Raw genomic sequence first — 21,465 nt, 5'->3', positions numbered from 1 at the left:
CAAGTGGGTGCCTTGTTTGATGACTTTGTCGGGACAAAAGCCTCAGAAAGTTTAGATAAGACATAGAGAGAGTGTCAGGCAAAATGGAGTCGACAGCCTGTTGAACAACTGCCACCGGAGAGGAAAGAGGCCAGAGCCAATCCCAGGGAGGAGGCCTCGAGAGGGGGTTTGACTGTTTGTCTCCATGCTGCTGGAGGGACCACGCCCAGACCTCCACCACGCACACACACACGCAGGAAGCTGATCTGTCCGCCAGCCAACAGAGTTTCCTGTGGTTAAGGCAAGACTACGGACTCAAATTGCTTGTGTTCTTAACTCTTCTGTCTTAACCTTTTCCTCTCCTCAAAGTTCACCTCCTCTCTTTTCTCCACTCTCATCCTGTTTTCTGATGTATTCTCTATTCTTAGTCCTCCACCTCTCCATCGCCTACTCCTCTGGTGTGTTTCCCACCTCTCAATGTTTACTTATCCCCTCTCCTTTACACTCCTTCATTTCCGTCTTCCATTTTGTTTTTTTCCCTCTTCCTCCCTTTTTAACCTTCCATCCCTCGCTTCCTCTTCACCACAGAAAACATCCCTCCTCCTGTTATTGTTATTATGCAGAAGGGGCAACTGGACCTAAGTCATGCATGTGTGTTGCGTGCCCCACCCTTGTCGCCCCTCCTCACGTACACACCCACTCACCACAGTTACTAACCCAGAAAACACACACACGCTCTGTTGTTTCTTCTGCTGCCTGTAGACTGAGGGGAACAACAGGGAGTGGACGTTTTGGTCACATCCCCTTAGAAAGGTTTTACATGTGACTCTAATAATCTCAAGGCTGTTCGGTTCCTTGTCCCTAACCTCTTAAAACCTCAGCATGAATATAAAACAGTAGGAAAAAGTGATTACAACATGTAAGACGCTATGTGAGGGATTACAATCTGTGCGACCCATCAGCGATAAATACTCCCATCTGCTTATACGTTTTCCTGAACCCATTATGATCCGACGTTACAATGGGAACGTTAGCTGAGAGAGAGCAAGTTGTCCCAGATGTAGATCCCCGTGCTGTGAGCTAACAAGGATATTACACGATGCTACTTTCTGCGTTTGCTCAGAGGCAGACACAGCGTTCCTCGTATCCCCATTTCTCTGCAATGGAGGTGATGAGTGAAGTTAGCATGACCACGTTTACGTGAAATACACCTGGTTCAAATATACTGAAGATTTCCTTGAACAGATGCAGCACACACAAGCTTTGACACAGAAATGTACGAACGCATACAGAGTTTTATTTAAATATCTAAGTTGGCCTAAACTTTCATTTCTCCATTGGTGCTGCCCAGGCACGCGCCAGGATTTCAATTTTGGGTGGGCCTCTTAATTACAAAAATTAACAGTGTGTGGTACGGTGGGACAGTGGAAACGTCGCGCCTCGCCTAGAAGGTCCCGGGTTCGACTCCCACCTGGGGCGCTGGGGGCGTGTCCTCCATGCCTTCGGTGCCTGCTGCCCCTCGAGGAAAGGGGCCTTTCTGTGTGGAGCTTGCATGTTCTCCCCATGTTCACCGGGGGTATCCTCCATAAAAAATGAAACCTCTCTCTAAAAAACATGCATGAAGATCACCACCTGACCAATGGTGACGAAGAAGAAACTGGGTCCCCGGGCGCCGGTCGGCTGGAAGCCCACCGCTCCTGGTCTGCCGCGGAGGAAGGAGCACCAGGATGGGTCAAAAGCGGAAGAAGAATTTCACCAAGCATGGCACGTGTGTGCATGTTGTGTATAGTGTGACTAATAAAGGATGTCTTTCTGTTTCCAACTGGTAGTCTCACTTAAACAAAAATGACTGGTATCATGCTGTGTCATGCTGAACAACCGCCAGATTGTGACGTGCATGCACGAGCATAACATGTCTGGGGCGACCAATGATGGCCAGCTGTGACCGGACTAGACCTCATGTGATAATAGCCGAATAAGTGTTGTATTTTTATCTTTTTTTAAATGGAAACATTTTTGTTTTAAGGGTTTTATTAAAATGCTGATTTTAATCATTAAAAATAAATGTTAGGAAAATTCTCCAAGTCATTCAGGGTGGGCCAGTTGTACAAGTGGGTGGGTCCAGGCCCATCAGGCCCACCCCTAACGCCGCACCTGGTGCTGCCGCTGTGCTGACAAAAGAAACCTCGTCCTGCTTTACACAATGTTGAAGTTTCATGTTTGACGACTGAGGAGGGCGACTCAAACAGAAAGATCAGCCTGAAAGTTTTTAAAAATTAATGGAAGTTTGTTTCCAAAAATTTAAATGTTTTTCAGTGTTTTAAATAGAATTTTAACCAGCAGGATTTTATTCTACATTTACGAAATATATAAAAAGGCAAAAACAACACAGCACAGTAACAAAACATATAAGGTTTATCTCACACACTGGTCACGTGTTGAGCGCTTTTTAAAAGTCACCATCTGATATATCGTGATATTTTGTAGTCAAGACTCCAGATCTTCTGCTTACAGGCACACACACACACACACACACACACACACACACACACACACACACACACACACACACACACACACACACACACACACACACACACACAGAAAGAGAGGAATAAAACTCTCAGGCTGTGGCACTTTCTCTGCATCCTCTTCCTCTCTGGTGGGTTTTACGACATTCATGGCGCTACAGGAAGACAGACGGTCAGCATGACTGCACGGGCCATACATTCCTCATCAACCCACGAACAGTGTAAGAGCGGCTGTTCAAATAAGAAAGGACGTGCCGACATCAAGAGTCTTTGTGTGAACAGACAAGAACTAAAAGTGGATTATGGCGTTATTTACTTAATAATCCACGAGTGGAATTCACAGTGACGTGTGTCATCTGTTTGGGGATTGTTGCAAGATTTTCCTGTGGAAAATGAACTTTAGAGATTTTAGACGCAGCAGAAAAATAAACATTTTGAGTTTAAAACATTTGGTGATTTTGGAAGAAATTGAAATACGATACTGAGCGTTACCAAATGATCAAATCAGTAATGTGAATTAAAATGTGAAACTTTAGTGTTGTTCATTCATCACAGACAGCTCAGTATTAAGACAACTGATTTGTAGATACAGAACAAAACAAAGCAAGGTTCAACTCATGTTCCAGTGTGCATGAAAAAGCAGAAATTCAAGCTGCCTCACTTTGTTTTTAACGTCACAAGTGGCTCTTAGTATCCGTTTATAGAGGCGTATAAATCTCCAGTACTGATTTCAGCCGATATCCGATACCAGCATCACTGTTTCTCTAGTCCTTTAAAGGGATTATGCCACTGGACACACACAGATTTTAAGATCTTTGCCCTTTTATTGTCACAGATAAGAGTCCAGAGCAGGCTTGAGGATTGGCCATTAATCCACTTCTCAGTGCATGTTTGAGGTGGCTCATGCCTGTGTTTGTTTAGCAAGTGCTCAGGCGTCCTCTTCATTTTCTGTCACAGTAAAACAGGTAAGTTGTCCTGAGATAAAGGAGAGGCTTTGAAACCACTTTAAAAGAAGTATGTTTACAGGATTATTCTGAGATGTGCACGAAGACAAATTCAGGTTAAACTGGCAAATTAAATAAACGTCTTGCTAATCTCCTCATCTCGCCTCCTCTTGATCCCCATTTCTCGACCTACTGCATCCTTTAGACAAACATTCCTGACGGATAATTCACTGATCAGTTTGTTCAGAGAAATGTGATTCCTTCACTCCTTTCATCATGTCTTTCCCATCCTCTTAACTCCTCAAATCCTCCCCTCTAATCCTCCTCTTCTCTCCTCTCTGTTCAGGCTCGAGTTATGTTCCTGGGGCAGGAGGCTGTGACCATCTGAGAGGAGAGGAGAGGAGGAAACATGACATTATAAAACAGATAAGAACAGAAGAAACATGAGAGAAGAAGACGTTTTACTTTCATAGTGGCGTTACCTCGGAGCCAGCCGGTACCTCCCTCTGCTTTGGTACGATCCACGTCTGCTCTGTTTAGGTCGATGGAGCATGTTCTGGGCTCTTCCATCATGGAAGTGAGAATAAGAGTGAGGTTGAGGGGGGAAATGTCGGCCTCCTCTCACCCCCCCTATTCCGTAAACTCCTCTCTCCCACAGTCTCTCTGTGTTTTCATATTCACTCCGGTCTCCCCATGCCTCCCCGCTCTCCCTCCATCCTCCTCCATGGCCTCCTGTGGTCTCTCCTCTTTCTCTCCAGCTCTCACCACCACCTGGAGGCCGACCTGAAAGTGAAAATGAGGTTTTAGTTATGAGTCGACACAAGCCTTTATACTTTTATGAGTCTGGGAATTGACTAACAAAACTTACTAAATCTTGGTTAAATGCAGCATTTGGCACAAAGTAAGTATCAACAATTGTTCCTCTCTCTCTCAACCAAACGCACACACGCACGCACGCATGCAAACACGCACGCACACACACACACACACACACACACACACACACACACACACACACACACACACACCTTTCCTTAAAAGTCTGTCCTAAATTATTCCAAGGCTACCCACAGAACAGAAAAAGAGCCATTTCGCAGCAGCAGACATACACACTCACCATTTCTACCAATGCCAGTTCCAGCCGAAATATTCAAACAAAGAAGAAAGGTTTCATGACGCTGAGCGCTGACAGACCTCTGTGTCAACTGTCGTCTAACAAATAAAGAAACCTCAGCTCAGATGAGACATATTGCATTTATTGTACTCTGTGACTTTTGCTCTACTTCTTATTATAAAATTGATCAACAAGAAGAAAAAGCGAAATGTTTCCCTCTATCTGATATGCTGCCCTTAAAATTCATCCTTGTATTCATAAAAACTTGTGACACACTTTTCATGTAAGGAACTCTGACAGATGTGGCTGATTTCAGGACAATTATAAAGTGCTTGAAATGAAACACCAACTCCAACTTTAGGCCTTGCCAAAAGGAGCCATCCCCCCATCAGTCCGCTCACTGAGTGTGAAAGTGCAGGGAAAAGCACATGAAAGCATGCCATGCATAAGTGGATGTGTCAGTCAGGCCACAAGCACCAAAACTTCTTTAAGGCCTATTTCTGTGGTCAGTATGTCTTCTGGAGAAGTTTCAGTTTCTAAAACCAAAGAGGGAGTCGAATAAGATTTTAGAGATTAGAGAAAATGTGTTATTCCTGTCAGAGAGTTAAATATGTGTTAATGAAAATTATCAGAGGACAGACTGGAGGAGATAGGAGAGGTCCATCACTGCTCTCAGTCAGTAAAATGAACTCCAAAACCAATCTGAAAATGAGGTTGTTTTCATTTACTTTTTATCTTTTTGGGCAGAAATAAACTGAGGAGACGTGGGAGAGCAGCTATACTAGATTCTCTGTTGGAGTGTAATTGCAAGGGCAGGCGGGCAGAGGAGATATTTGCTGAGGAGACTAAACATCAGGCCTGATTCCAAACAAAAACCAAACCGGGCCCTCAACGATACCACATAGCGCCACCACTACTCTCACGCACACACATACTCTCTGTCTCTCTGTCTCTCTCTCTCTCTCTCTCTCTCTCTCTCAACACACACACACACTCTGTGTCTCTCTTGCTCACACACACACTCCTTATCCCCACAGTTCTGTAGTAATGATTGCTGTCTGCGTCTGGCAGAAATGAAACACTGAGGTATAAAGAGTGTACAGCCTTCCATCTATAAAACCAGAAACATCCTCATGAGACCCACAAGGGTTGACTTGGGCAAAAAGCAGACAGTTCGGCGCAATTCAGAGACTCTGCGCCAACATGGCACACAGAGAGACGGCCCCAAAAGGTTTACAAGTCACAGGGTTGAATTGAAACTACTGGTTCACATTTCATAAGCTACTGCTGAGTCGTCTTCTGAGATTGACCACCAGGCAGGACGGAGTACCGACAGGGCACAGAACAACTGCGAGCCTCAAAGCGTCATATACAGACAGGCCACATTAACACATGTCAAGTGTGTTGGAGGGTGAATATGTTTGAAAATGAGTGTATAATGAGTCGGAAAGGCGTCTGCACGCAGCACCAGAGAGAGAACAGTGAGAAACACAAAAACGAATCAGAGGGAGGGTGAAGGAAAATAAAAGGATGAAGAGTTAGAAGGGAACGACTGCGGGGAAGGGGAGCAAAACGAGGGGAGAGACAGAAGAGAGAAGTCTGTAATCAGTTAGTCTTGTTGTGTGTCTTAAAATAGAGCTCTCCGCCTATAAACAGAAACCTACTATTACTAGTGCACTGACAAAGCAAGTCTCGAATGCAAGCGTGCGCGTGTGCACGCGTGCACACAAGCGGCGGTATGCGTGAAGGCCACAGCACACATGGAGCTCATTACAGCACGGCCCTCTGGGTAATGTGGTGCCATGAGGGGCACCAGAGAACTACAACCACAGATGAACTGTCAGATTAAACTGCTGCTCCTCTGTTTGGCTCCAGCAGTATTTTCATCAGATTTTCAAATGAGCTACAGTATGTTTCTACCGCTCGACCAGACCACTCCAGGCCTGTTTAGCTGTCTGGACTTTGAACACTGATCAGAAACAAAGACTCCAAAACAGAAAAACTGAACTACTGGAGCCTTAAAAATAATACAGACATCACAACATCACTTTCATAATGATTGTTTTTGCCATTTTTGTCTATTTATTGGAAAGTTTACAGTATAGACGCAGACAGGAAGCATGGGAAGAGAAAAAGGGATGTGACATGCGACAAAGCTCCCCAGCCTGATTTGCACCAAGGACATTGTGGTTACATGGTATGCATCTTAACCACGAGGCCACCAGGGTGCCCTAGAAACACCATAACATTTCTTAATTCAGGTCAAAACGTTATTCTCTCTCTGACCTTTGTTTAACCAGGATGGTCTGAAGATCAAAAACTCTTTTTCCAAAGAGTCCTGGCCAAAATGGCAGCATAATTATGCTGAATGAAACAACACAGAACCAACATTCACAGAGAGTGAATGTTGAGTACGAGCAAGGACAGAGAAACATAAAAGACATTAAATCACTGACAAAGCCAAAACCAACTGAACGGACTCATTTCAGTGCTTAAAACACTCAATGATTAATTAGAAACTGGAAAATTTGGCAAATTTAAAGACACTGATATATTTTTGTCATGCGCTGTGACCCTTCTTATGTTTTTGAAGTCTGTAGGTAACTGTGGCACTTTTAAATGTTTCACATGTATACAGCCGCATCTTTGAGGACAAAAGACACAGGTAACAAGTCTCAGTCAGTCAAGTTTCTCACCTGTGTATCCATCTCTGTACCTGGGTCCTGGTGTGGTTTTAGGACTTTGTCCTGGATCACTAGGTCTGGACTGCAGGACTCTGCCTCGCTTCCGGCAGGTGTCTGTCACTTTCTCTCTCAGGAAGAGAAACAGAGACAAACAGGACGACTGGACACAGACAGACAGACAGACAGACAGACAGACATGCACATTACACATGATTCAGACACAGCTCAAAATCATGCTGTTCATCCAGCTTAAAAAAACACAAAAACTGCAACAGAAGACAACTTCATCACCCCCCCCCCCCCCCCCCCAACACACACACACACACACACACACACACACACACACACTCCTTTTTGTTTGTCTGTCTCAACTCACATCGCTGTCCAGCAACACAGTTTTCTCTGTGCTGCTATGTGACAGCAGGTACTTTGAGTGGAACAGCCGTCCATCGAAGCTGTGCCAAGGCATCAGGGCAGCGCTGGGCAGCGGGCAGCCGCTGGCACAGTTAGCACCCAGCAGGTGGCTCAGGCCTCGGACGTAGAGAGAGGCCAGCTGCACCGCACGACTGGAGAGGAAAGGCAGCTGAGAGCAGGGGAAGAAAAGGGTTTGGTTTTACATTTGGTTGGCAGTATATCTTTATGATGAAGATTGACACTTTGGTGTATATTCTGTTACTGCACACACACTTCATATTTTCACATGAGGCAGCCATGAATGCAGCAACAGTGACTCTCTTTTGAGCTCCCTGCAGGTCATACTTGACTTCACCACGTTTCACAAAGCAAACATCCTCATCCCCACAGTGAATGACCACACAGCCAATCACTCCCCCATACAGGGAGAGAGACTCACTCTTTCATTTAGTGACGTAATTAACTAATCAAACTACATCATCACATGTAATGGTCTTTCTCAGTCGTATGTCCTTATTGTTCAATAATACGTATCGATATGGGTCACCTTTGGCTCACTGGCATATTTATCATTCACATTAATAAAGCCTCTTAAACGTAACAACATTAGCTTCAATCAACACATGACAAATATCTTCCCACGCTGAAGTTAAACTGTCCTCCTGTAAAGAGTCATCTGTTTCTTCAATACGCTTCGTGTCACACACATTTCTTAACCTTTGACTCACAGCTGCTATAATAATTCCTGTATCCCAGCCCCACCTTGCACAACCTAATCTGCTCCAACCTGACACGTAAATCACTTACATACAACTCAGACCACCCACTTCACTGTCACCATCTATCTCGCTTGGTATGTGCAGGTAACAACACTGATTGGCTGCTGTGGCCACTATATCTGACAGGGAAACTGCTGAGATTTACTCACTGCAACAACATTTCACACTAATATGACAGTAAATTAAAAAAGTATATGTATAAGAATGTCAACTTGGCCTTACGCTATTTTTAATGAAATTATACACTACAAGTTGTAAACAGATGAGGAACTGACGAGATGGGGGAAAGGTGAGGGTGAAAAAACTCTGGTTCAATATTTATCCGAACATGAAGTTCCATAAGTTCTTATGTTTTAGGATATAATGACATAAGTGAGTGAGTCCTCAAGGTATTAAATATAAAATTATGAAAAAACAAGATAAAGAACTATAAATATAGCATCTAATCTCCAAATCACTGACCATGAAAACCAGCAGAGACAGACAAGAAAGGTGAAACTGGAGGACAATAAGGAAAAAGAAGACGAGGACAATAAAGAATAAGAGAGGAAGCTGACTGCAATGGCAGCAGGCAGATGTTCTCCGTAAGTGTGTGCGTGTGCTTTCAGCCCTCACCTGTCCTCTGGCAGATAGCACTGATAACAGTGATTACGTGTACACACACACACACACACACACACACACACACACACACACACACACACACGCACACACACACACAGCCCTGCCTGCCACCTGCCTCCAGTCAAACACAGCTTCACCTTCTGAAAACAATGAACCACTGGACAGAGACACAAAAGCCTGAAGGCACACACAAACACACACACAAAGAGAGAGAGAGAGAGCAGACAGACAAAGAGCAACGTGAAGAGAGACAGAAAAAGAGAAAGTGGTCGAGTGTAAAAAGCAGAACATGAGAACACATAGAGTGAGAGAGACAAAGACAGAAACGTGTGTGTGTGTGTGTGTGTGTGTCTGTCCAGTGGGGCGGAGTGTTCTTGGTGTAAATAGCTCCATGTGGTGAGCGTCAGCCAGGACAGACAGGCGGCTGTCGCCAGCACACTCTCTGTGTCACACAAACACACACACACACACAGACGCACACACACGCCACAATCACAGTCCCATGAGGAGGAATGTTGCAATGAAACCAGTGCATCCCAAAACCTCCCCACAACCCCTTTCCCCTAAACACACACACATAAACACACAAATGATGTGACTCATTTTTACTTAAATGAACGCACACACACACACACACACACACACACACACACACACACACACACACACACACACACACACACACACACTACCTAATTTTTTAAAAAGCAGTGTTTGTTGGGGACAGGGGCAGGTTTTCAATTTGCTTGCATTGTGATGTGCTGAAGTGTGTGTGTGTGTGTGTGTGTGTGTGTGTGTGTGTGTGTGTGTGTGTGTGTGCGCGTGCGTGCGCGTGTGGGAGAATCTGCATCTCTCTGTATGTTACACACACACACACACACACACACAAAAATGCATACACAATCATATATTAAAAACTGGCTTGTGTGTTCACCCAAATCTAGGTGTAGATGTGAGTATAGGAATTTATTTGTGTGTGTGTGTGTGTGTGTGTGTGTGTGCAGTTAATCCGTTCACTAGTCACTGAGTTAACTCCCTCCTGCTGCTCTGAACTTCTTCCAGACAGCATATTCAAATCAACGCCCAGCCCTAATTATTGTGTAGAAAACAGACAAGCAGCAAAAATACAAATTACTAGACACAAGTATGGTAATTAAGCAGTAAAAATAAATGGGCTTACAACAAGGCAGCAAACAGCTCGGCCATTTTCCCAGAGAATGGAAAAGCACAGCTGACTGTGATTCTCGAATCTGTGAGAGCGCACAAGTCAGATCAACGGAGCTAACTGAAGACTGAGAAGACACGAGAGTGACGCTGATTTCAGTGACACTTCTGTCTAGATTAGGACGGTCAACTATCGATTTATCCATGAATTAGGGTAGACAAGATATTCAATTAAGGGTGATGTAACAGAAAAAAGAGCAAATCCTCACGTTTAAGCAACTAAAGAAACAAAATGTGCAGCATTTTTGTTTGATCTCAATTGATTCTCAAAATAGTTTTTGATTAATTTCCTGTCAATTTCTGTCCAAACACTGAACTGTTCAGAACGGTCATTCTTCATTGCCGAGCATCAGAGTTTCGTGTTCTGCATGCAATTTTAATTTGTACTTTAATACAACATCAGTATCATTTAAAATACTGCGCAACAAGATGATCACAGTGAAGCTTTTTCTACAACACGTTCGGACATATTTGGCTCCGTTTTCCCTGAAAGCTGAACTGTCTCATTGTTTGTTCATTAGCTGTAACACGTGCGAAACAGTTACCACAAATATCAACTTTTAGCTACAGTTAATACAGTGAAATCACTTAAAATCATCAGGTTAAAAATTGTGTAATTTTTACATTTTATTCTTCATAATTCTATAAATGAATCTGAAAAATCTGGAAACGTATCTGCTTTCATTTTGAACCAGTAAGAAATTGGTTCACTTTATAAAAAAGTAGAATCACCATTTGTAATACAACCACAGTTTAAACATTATTGTTTTGGGTTTTTTATTTGTTTGTTTGTTATTCTGCAGACTCAATCAGCAGCTTATTTGCATTTTCTCCCCATTTGTCTCCTCACTTTCTATGACTGGAAATATTTTCTGAGCTGTGTTTGTCAAAAGCTGACCTTATTTACTGTAAACTACGAGGGACATTGTCTTCTTTGAGTAGGAAATTCAACGACTTCATGGTGCACTGGGACAAAACATGAGTGAAAAATGTGAAAACAGATCTGTTCCTTTTTTTAAAAAAAGAAAAAAAAATTAGTTGAAGATCAGCAGAAATCATACGTATGTTTGTGTTTGCAACTTGAAACTGACCTTGATCCGTTGAAGCTCCTGAGTGGACTTCAGTCTCAGACACACAGCCTGACTCAGGTAAGCATCCAAGTCCTCTTGAGACAAAGTTTGTACCTGAAAACACACACAAACACAAACGTGCACACAAACACACACACACGCATAGAGAGGAAAATATATGGTTAGCCAGTTCAGTCACATCCCAGCGTGTCTTCTATGTGGGTCAGTTTGTTTTGTCTGGTCTCTGTGTGACAATTCAACAGAGAAAGAAACAATGCTGAATGCAGAAACAAGGCTGCCCAGTTGTGTGTACAAAACAAACAAACCCTGAAGCTATTTAGACAGAGGAGTGACGAGGGAATGTGAATGCCGCAGTGATCAGACAACAACAGCTACTGTTGTCTGTCAGCCTGTCTGCTCGTCTTTGATTGTCCACTCATCTAAAAGTCCATCTAACAAGCTGCTCTTCTGTCTGTCTGTTGGTACTTCATCCATTTAAATTGGCTCCAAGTGTCCGTCCATCTGTGTTTGCCTAAAAATCTGCATGAGTCTGGAAGGCTGCCTGTCTGAAGAGAGTACTATTAGAGTACTATGTTGTGAATGCTAATATGTGCTGTATTTCTCTGGTTTGTTAAAACTTCACTGATAGCTCTCTCATGGCCTTATTGGGTTAAGTTAATTTCTGCACTGACAGGGAGAGGACATTTTACTGTTGTACAGGTCAGGCTACAATTTATTTGGGCACAATGTGAATAAGAGGCTGCTTTTGCTATTAAAGGAAACTGCACACGTTAAAGTCTGTTTACAGGTCTTGGGGAGTAAAACTGCATATGTGAAAACAGCCTTTCGTAACTCCAGAGGGAGCTGCATGAGGTCTGACAAATTGCCTCAAGTGATGTCACTTGAATCAGTGTCAGTTAGATCTGAAGAGTTCAAGTTTGAAAATGAAAAGAATCTGGAGGTGTGGAGCTTGAAAAAAGTGAGCTTAACAGGACCTCAGTGACCCTCGTCTCTACTAGCATAACATGACCTAACTGTCAGTGGTCGAGTTGCGTTGTGGGTAATGTAGGAACCAGGTTTTGAAAAGGAAACCTGCGAAACTAATAACAAACAATATTTCTGGTTTCGGTGCATCCATTTTGTTCCTTTTCTTTTTTTTTTACAGTTCATTGTGATTCCAACAACGTTACAGGAAAACAACACTCAGTTGGCAAGCCAATTAAGTTTTCATAAATAGATTTGAGATGAATTTCCTTGAAGACATTCTGTTCTTATTGAGGCATTAAAGAGCGATTTAAAACCTTTCTGTCACAAAGCTGATAAATGAATCTACAGTCTAATTTTTGTTTAACTTCTGCAAAATGACGAATACACCTTTATCCAGGTGGTGTGATCCTGTGATCTCTGTTGTGTTAAAGCTCAATCAGATGACGTCAAAGCAAAATGTACAAACGAAGAATCTAAATCTCTGCACTTTCCCTTTGAAAACAAGGCATTACAACAGGATTACAAACAGCATAAATGTTTTGGGTGTACAATTTACCACCAAAATAAGGACACGATTGTAGTAAGGTGAATTAAGAAATGGCTCTTAAGATATTCAAAGTCCCTGGGTGGTTATCAGAGCACTTGTTGGCAAAACCGCTGGAGTTACAAAGGCCGGTGTCTGTGGCTAATCCAGGGACTCAGTGAGTGATAGTGGCTTCCATTAAGCCACGGCAAAACAACACAGAACAGACCATCAATAAGTGATGTTTAACTTCAAATCACACATTGACAAAAGAGCTGAATAATTGTTGTATATGTTATTGATGTAAATCCCAAATCAAAAGCTGACTTGTGTGTTTAATTGTCGCTAAATACATTTGGTCTTTTATTTTCTGTTTACATAAATCACCAGGTGTAGCTTGACTACCCTGGCATTATCTTGACTGAAATGCCTAAATACAAACTGACTCCATTGTGCTCGACTGTTTCATTGAACAGCTTAACTTATTCACTGAAGGCTGAGCCAAACATACAACCCGACCAATGACAACCAAAACATAAATCAATCACAGTGCAGACGAGGTTTATTTGTGGCTAACAACACGTAATATGACTCAAAAGAAGGTTGTAGAGGACTATATGCGAGTATAACACTGGAGAAAATCACTTACATGTATTTTCAATTAAAATAAAACTTTTTTTTTTTTTCATTCATGATTGTTTCTATACTGGCTCATACATTTATATGATGAATGAGATATGAGAGTAAATAAGTCCCTTAATCAAATCATTAGACTGCATGTACAAATCTTTGATAGGGGTTTTTGGTTTACCTTTGGATTACATATAGCTAGATTAAGTATTTCCATCTTTTGAAGACAAGATGGCACCAGTGTGTGAGGCGCTCCATCAGCCGCTCCGGACACTGTGTGTGCTTATTCTGTTTGTAACAATTGTTGCACATAATGTCAACTCTCTGCTGGTGTATAATCGCCAAACGTTGCTAGATCTGAGAATCCTCGCTGAAGATCTGGTCAACTTAGATCATTATGGACATCAAACTCTGCCTCCTCTCCTGTCGGACATCCCGGCATCCTGTGCCGTACGTCAGGGGCGCTCCCTCTGCGAAAACGCCACTGCCACCAGGGCAAGCGTGGCGGCTGTCTGGTGAGGCTGAGGGCCGGGTTGGTGCGTCCTGATCATGGCGGATGTGGAGCGGTGCCTCGCCTTTGTGTCTCTCGACGTTGGCTGGACCCTGTCGCTGTCTGCTTGGTACCGGTGGCTGGCTCGGATGTCCCGTTCCTGCCCTGCGGTCCCTGTCCTCCTCATCCCCGCTGGCGCAGAGTGGATCCGGGGAAACAGACCCACCAGCTTCAGCCAGGTTTGGCTTGGTTAACGCAAGATCGCTTGCAAATAGAACATTCATCCTAAAGGATTTCTTCCCATCTCGTGAACTGGATTTCCTCTTTGTTACAGAGGCTTGGCTGAGTGTTGGTGAGTCCAGTGCTTTTACAGAACTTTTACCTGCCGAGTGTTGCTATTTCAATTCTCCACGGACATCTGGTCGAGGAGGAGGAATTGCAACTATTTTTAAAAGCAATTTTAAATGTAAACAGATATCGCTGTCATCGGCTCTCCCCAGCTTTGAATCAAGTTTGTTTGAGCTGGGAAGTCTTTACACAGTGCTGTGTGCTGTGGTTTATCGGCCTCCCAAATACACACAGAGACTTTTTAACTGACTTTTCTGTGTTCTTATCTGATATCATGCCGAAATATGACTGAGTGTCCCTGGCGATGGATTTCTTAAACATAATTGACTCTTTTAATCTTGTACAGTCTGTACTGGGCCCGACACATGTGCAGGGACACACACATGTTCTTGTTTCATCATATGGTTTGCCTGTTTTTAACTTGGAGGTCTGTGAAGCGTTTTTCTCTGATCATATGCCTGTACTTTTTTGAGCTGCTGTGTGCTGTAACTCAGTTAAACCTCCCGCTGCTGCTCGCAGATGCCGGGTTATTAACCCTTTCACTGCTGCTCGCTTCTCAGCTGCCTTCAGTCAGAACTGCGTCTTTCCCAATCCTATGTGCGATGATACAGAGGCTCTTAGCGCTCAGTTTCTTGACATTTGTCAAACTGCCATTGACTGTGCTGCCCCACTAAAGAGCAGGCAGCATAAAGTTGAATCAGAGCCTTGGTTGAATGAAACAACCCACACTGCCAGGCAGGAATGTCATAGAGCTGAGCGCAGGTGGAAAAAGGATAAACTGGAACTGTCTTTTCAAATATTGAGAGATTGTTGGCATCGTTACCAATCCTCTGTGAAAGAGGCCAAAAGAAAATACTTCTCTGATATTATTGTCTTAAACTGTCACAAACCTTGTGTGTTGTTTAAAGTGATCAACTCCGCTCTGAATGCACCACAGACTGTGGGAATTGAGCCCTCCCCTTCTGTGTGTGAAAACTTTCTTCACTGCTAAAGTCACTTCTACCAGAGCATTTATTTCACCTCCTGCTTATGACCCCTCAGCGTTTGTCCCTTGTCCTGCTGTTTTTGACTCATTTGAGCCTGTGACCCTGCCTGTTGTACAGGAGACTGTGGGGAATTTAAAGCCATCAGGCTCGCCCAATGATCCTGTGCCTTCTCAACTTTTTAAGGAGGTTTTTCCCACTGTTGGGCCATATTTACACAGCATTATTAACAGCAGTCTGTCTTCAGGAGTGGTTCCTGTAAATTTTAAACATGCAGTTGTCTATTCAGAAGATTGTCTACTCTCAGCTCATGGACTTTTTAAATGAACAAAATGTTCTTGAAATTTTCCAATCTGGTTTTAAAACATTGCACAGCACAGAATCTGCGCTTTTAAGAGTTTTTAACGACGTCGCTGTGTAATCCTTGTGCTCTTAGATTTAACTGCAGCATTTGATACAGTGGACCATGACATCCTGACTGCTCGTTTGGAGCAGTGGGTGAGCATCAGGGGCTCGGCGCTGGAATGGTTCAGGTCCTACCTGTCTCATTGGACATTCTATGTCAGCCTGGGTGACTGTGTCCTCCACTGCTCCTCTCTCATGTGGGGTCCCACAGGGCTCAGTGCTGGGCCCTCTTTTATTTTCTTTATATCTTCTCCCACTTGGTTGCATTCTCAGGAAGCATGGCATTTTATTCCACTGTTATGCTGATGACAGCCAGATCTATGTCCTTCTTAAAAAGGCTGATTCATTCTCCCTTAAGCCACTGTTGAATTGTTTAGATGATGTCAAGGCCTAGATGGCTCTTAACTTTTTAAATTTCAACAAAAACAAGACTGAAGTGATGGTCTTTGGTGGCACCTCGGTGACCCCCCCAGTCGATCTGGGTTCCTTGGCACAGTACGCCAAACCGATTGTTAATGATCTGGGGGTAAAAGTGGACGCGGATCTTAAGTTTGACAGCCAGAATAAAGCAGTGGTGAGAACGAGCTTCTTCCAGTTAAGGCAGCTGGCAAAAATAAAACCTTTTCTCCAGGGACAGCACTTTGAAACAGTAATCCACGCCTTTGTGACCACACGACTGGATTACTGTAATGCACTTTATATGGGGGTTAGTGGGTCCTCCATCGCACGTCTGGTACAGAACGCAGCTGCACGTCTTTTAACTGGCACAAGGAAATCTGAGCACATTTCTCCAATTTTAGCTTAACTCCATTAGCTACCCGTCCATTTTAGAATTCATTTTAAAATTCTTTTATTTGCTTTTAAATCTCTAAATGGTCTTGCCCCATCGTACTGAGCTTCTGCACCGCTACGCATCCAGCCGATCTCTCAGGTCAGGAGACCAGCTGCTCCTGAGGGTTCCCAAAACTGGGCTGAAGCTCAGAGGGGATCGAGTGTTTTCTGTTGCAGCCTAATTGTAAACCTCTTCTTAAAACGCACCTTTTTTCTTTGGCTTTTCACACCACTTAGGTTGTTGATTTTATGTGTTTATTATATATTTATATGTTTTATTGTGTTTATTTTACTGTACAGAACTTCAGAAACCTTTGTGTTTGTTTAAAATTGTGCTTTATAAATAAAATGGATTGGATTGGATTGGATCTTTTCCTGTTTAAATCATCGAACTTTTGTTCAATAAATACTCTCCTCAAATTGTCTAATGACCTCTGTTTGCTTTCTTCTGGCTGCATTGTCATTACCCCATAAAAACAATTAAAGATGAAAGAAAAAGTTGATACCTGGAGGACAATGTAAGTCACCAGGCACAGAGCGGCGAGCAGAGTGTCTTCAACAGCCCCATACAACTCGAAATATTCCTGGCAGTCGAAAACTGAGAGGAAGGACCTCAGGCGAAGAGCAGAAACTTCAGGGTCAGTGCCAAACCATAACAGGTCCAGACTGGGCTGATCACCTACACATTCAGATAGAGAAAAAACACTGTGGGACTCTGCTTTGGATGCAAAACTACTGCATGAAATGTGACAAGTAAAACGATTGAATTCAGACCATCAGATCATAACTCAGTATACAAAAACACTTAACAAGTAGAGTACATGGGAGGCTGACTGGGACGGGGTGAACCAAGTCAGGTTCCTTCAGAGGGTTTCCAGGGTAGACAAACCACTCCCTGACTGCTGGAGGGTCGACAGTGCTGCCTGAAAACACCAAATCAAGTCAAGGTTAGACTTGATTTTGCACCACTGTCAGGGAAAGACAAAAAGCATTCTTGTCTTTATTCTTTAACCACATTATACACACGAAACCAAAAAATAAAACTGCAAACTCCATTCTCAAGCATGTATTTCTCCTGTGCTGTTGTTACAGTATGTGTATGTCCACGTCTATATGCACAGTCTGCATGTATGGTAAAGTATGGCCTCTCCTCTACAAGTTTACATGTGCATTTGTTACAGTTGTAGTGTGGTTTTCTGACTGTGTGCATCGTGTTGTCAGACCACATACGTATCTGCGCATGTGTGTTTATGACATTGAATGTCTTTGTGACCCAACCACTGAGTTTACTGTCCTACCATCATGCCCATGCAGCAGCAGCAGCAGCCCATAGATGAGTTGTCTGCAGGGTTTGTAGACGAGGGCCTGAGGCAGCAATTCAACATCCTCTGCATCTTCCAAAGTGTTGCTACATTCAGTGACTCCCTCCCACACGACACCATAAACCATGAAACCCTCCGCTGCTACATGCTTCTCTCTACAGGCCTGGGGAAAACCACAAAGTAAAACATAATAAGCCAATGTGGCATTTGGTACTGTCAAAACAGAAGAGACAGGATGAGGCACAGAGCATACCTTTAATATTTCTGGACTAACATGATTCTCAAAGGCTGGGGCAGAGGGAAGTGCAGAGATGGCACCTCCCTGAAGAGCTTCCTGTTCAGGCAGTAAGTAGGAGCAAATCCCCCTCTTCAGGAGCTGTCTGTGAGAAGCTGACAGATTCAAAGACTGGGGGATAAGCCCAGGCTCTTCCTCCAATCTGCCCCACAAGGAGTTCACAAGGTGGGATACAGCAAGTACCATCTGACCCTGAGGAGCACCAGAATGTGGTGCGGTATTGTGTATCCTGGGAAACAACAGAAGTGCTGTCATGGAACGTCTTCATCTGAATTTTAGCTATGTTGCTCCCCGTTATAAAACATTATAAACATGATATTCATGTTGGCCCTGCAATCGGCTGGCGACCGGTTCAGGGTGTACCCCGCCTCTCGCCCATTGTAGCTGGGATAGGCTCCAGGCCCCCGCAACCCCGAAAGGGATAGGCGGTATAGATAATGGATGGATGGATGATATTCATGTTCTTATAACTAAATGTAGTCAATGACAAAGGTGACATTTATTTGGAACAACATAAGAATGAGAATTTCTAACAAATATTATTGACATAAAACTCCAAAATAAAACCCTATATACCTGTACGTTGCCATAGCACCGTTCCTGATGTGCTGCATCCGCTCCTCTGACACCACATCATTACCTAGGAGACAGGCCAGCACAGGTAGCTGGGTAACAGCCAATCCAATGGTTTGGCAGAGCCTCTGTCTGTCGTACAGGACAGTAGTAAGGCTGTCTATCTGCAGCATTGCCACAGACAAGTAGGGGGCACTTCAAAAGATAAAAGGACATGCTCAGATTAGACAGTTTATCCATATTTTCGCTGATTTATCAATAATATAAAGCCACAGAATCTATTAATCTTTTATCAAATTCAGCATTCTAACTGTGAACAGTAGTGCAAGTCCTTCTGCAGCAGTTTCAAGTAGTTTGCACATCCAGCAAAGTTTAAAGTACCACATGATTATTGTAACAAACCTGTTGTAAATGATGAAGTCCGAGTCCTGTCCCAGAATGCCCATACTGCCATGTAAACGAGCATAGCTGGCCACCTCATAGTCAGCCTCCTGTACTGAACAAAACACTTCCTGACCCAATGACCTGGAAGCAACAATTAAGTCTACAATAAATGATATTAAACAACAACAGCGACAATAATTCCACATGAACACCAATAACAAAAACCATCATCACGTATCACATCAAACCCCACTTAATGAAGTGAAGCCTTTTAAAATACACTAATAGCTTCATTATTCTACATAAAATGTACAGTCATAATGAGGTGTACATTTTATGTAGAAGAGGGTTACTACATTGTGATCTGTCTTGGAAAAGCTGACCTGAGAGCAAAGCACGTGAACGTTGCCAGACCAGAAGGAAGACAAAACAGCTCTCTACCAGGCTGCTCTCCATGTGCCTTCATATGACGAAATATTTTAGAAATCTCCCCATTCACTCTGCGCCTCCTCTTTACCTGTGGACAGGAGAGGATACAGGAGGTTCTGCAAGTTCAGTCTCATATCGTGCATCATGCTTACTGTATGTGATCTAAATACTATGACGATATCAACATCTACACAATAACACTACAGAAAATCATCTGTCAGTAAACTGTAACTAAAGTCTTTCAATGGGTGCTATTCTAAGATGTGTTGAATCACAGCATCTGCAATGTGTTTTCTTAAAAAATATATGAACACCACACAGTTTACACTTTCTTTCCTCACCCACTCCTGTCTCTTCTGCTCCCCCACCACCCCATCAAAGAAGAAGACCAGTCTGATGCCTGCTAAGGTAAAGGCCTCCACCCAGCTCTTCAGCACATCCATGTACTCCCTCCACTGCCCTCCACACACCCAGTCCTTACATGAATACCAGTGGCGCAGACAGGCCATACCATCCACAACGAGTGTGGGCCCTAAATGAGAGTGAAAATACAAATGTAATAGAGAGAATACACAAATCCCCAAGAAATGTCCAGTTACCTGTTCTTAAGACCTTTGGTTTACAAAGCTTGCATCTCTTAGATCATCAAAATTGTTCTTCCTCAATGCTGCCAGTAATGTCATAATGCTCATCCTGTCTAAACAAGATTAAAGCTGACAAAAACATATACTACATCAGTTTTGGGATACATTCACTGCTGCTCCCCCCACTGTCATACTACTTGCACAGTGAAATCAACTCAACTGGTTGTGTTAGCTGAGGTTGTGCAGACTTGCTGGCTTTTGGCAACATGTTGTCTGGCCATCTCTCTCAGGTCCACAGGCACACAGGCTTCTGGACAGCAGCGGTCCATGAAGGACTGGAGACCTTTCACGCCCATTTCTACAGAGGAGAAACAGACAGAGGGAGAGGGAAGTCCCTTGAAACTTTTAAAGTAGCCAACATGCTAAATTATGGTTGCCACATCAATGACGTGTGTGTAATATTATATTTTAAGTATTGTATGTGTGGGACTGTTTCGGTGTCACGTCGCTGCAGGACGACAGCCACAACGTGACATCCCGGCAAGTTATTTACTTCAGTCTTAACTGAGAATAAACCTGAATGCTAACAGTTAGCTTAGCTTCTAGCCGCTAAAATAATTCATTCGTGGGCTGACGCGCTTCTTGTCCTTACAAACTATCTCGGCTTATACGAAGCTATGCCTGTAAATACTCTTATCCAGTACTATTGCCTCACATAGCAAAAACTTACTTTAATATCTTGCTGTATACGTGCAGCATTTATCGGTGTTGTGACTGCTGGGTGTAAATTCAAATTACTTCCTATGATATACGCGTGGCGTCATCACGTTGCAAAACAAAGCACACGTGCTCGGCGCCCGGATCCCACCAGGACTAAAGTGCAGTAGACGCCATGGTAAATTCACTTTGATTAGTCTAAAACTAAACCCAAATATAAAATGGATCCCTGAAAGACAAATTGGACAGCTGATTTAGATCAATACTGCATTGATGCTGTAATGAAAAAATAAACGTCTTGATGTGGCATGAATGAAAATGGACCATTGAGTCCCCCCATAATAACTCCCCAGGCTAGGATCAGAGACAGGCTAATTGCTCTCCTGGAGAGAGGGGGCTCTTTTCTGGAATCACAAGCTATTAGGTGTACCGTCTCAACACAAAGCACCCCCATCCCTTCCACCCTATTGTCTGAGTGAAGCAGGAATAAAGAAAGGGACATATGCTGGATGTCAGTCCAGCTGTCAGCATCTGTCGTTCCTCAGCCAGATGCTCTGTGTACTGGGAGGACAATCCACCCCTCCCAGTCAACTGATCTTCA

The 21,465-nt window shown here is 43.4% G+C and overlaps 1 protein-coding gene across 1 annotated transcript; it reads right to left on the bottom strand.

The window, feature by feature from the left end:
* Nucleotides 1-3,022: 3,022 nt before the first annotated feature.
* fam120b (family with sequence similarity 120 member B) lies at nt 3,023-20,959 on the bottom strand. Its single transcript, XM_070969606.1, has 15 exons — nt 20,878-20,959; nt 20,368-20,505; nt 19,905-20,095; nt 19,518-19,651; nt 19,153-19,275; nt 18,754-18,945; nt 18,136-18,406; nt 17,859-18,045; nt 17,382-17,483; nt 17,067-17,239; nt 11,385-11,477; nt 7,629-7,835; nt 7,265-7,412; nt 3,937-4,237; nt 3,023-3,838 (listed from the first exon to the last, which is right to left on the bottom strand). The coding sequence occupies exons 2-15, from the start codon at nt 20,501-20,503 to the stop codon at nt 3,808-3,810; spliced, it is 2,289 nt and encodes a 762-aa protein (XP_070825707.1). The 5' UTR covers nt 20,504-20,505; nt 20,878-20,959; the 3' UTR covers nt 3,023-3,807.
* Between the last annotated feature and the right edge of the window lie 506 nt (nt 20,960-21,465).

The sequence above is a fragment of the Chaetodon trifascialis genome, chromosome 1 (assembly GCF_039877785.1).
Source record: "Chaetodon trifascialis isolate fChaTrf1 chromosome 1, fChaTrf1.hap1, whole genome shotgun sequence".
In the NCBI taxonomy this organism is placed as follows: Eukaryota; Metazoa; Chordata; class Actinopteri; order Chaetodontiformes; family Chaetodontidae; genus Chaetodon; species Chaetodon trifascialis.
The sequence above is the reverse complement of the archived record's forward strand: the minus strand, read 5'-3'. Positions and strand labels throughout refer to the sequence as shown.

What these genes read in the sequence shown, in the direction of transcription:
- fam120b (XM_070969606.1), bottom strand. Translation starts at nt 20,503, where the DNA reads ATGGGCGTGAAAGGTCTCCAGTCCTTCATGGACCGCTGCTGTCCAGAA. An exon ending in TTCACGTGCTTTGCTCTCAG is followed by an intron (nt 19,276 to 19,517) that starts GTCAGCTTTTCC and finishes TGTTGCTTCCAG; the next exon opens with GTCATTGGGTCAGGAAGTGT. An exon ending in AGGAGCTTCAACGGATCAAG is followed by an intron (nt 7,836 to 11,384) that starts GTCAGTTTCAAG and finishes CCCTGCTCTCAG; the next exon opens with CTGCCTTTCCTCTCCAGTCG.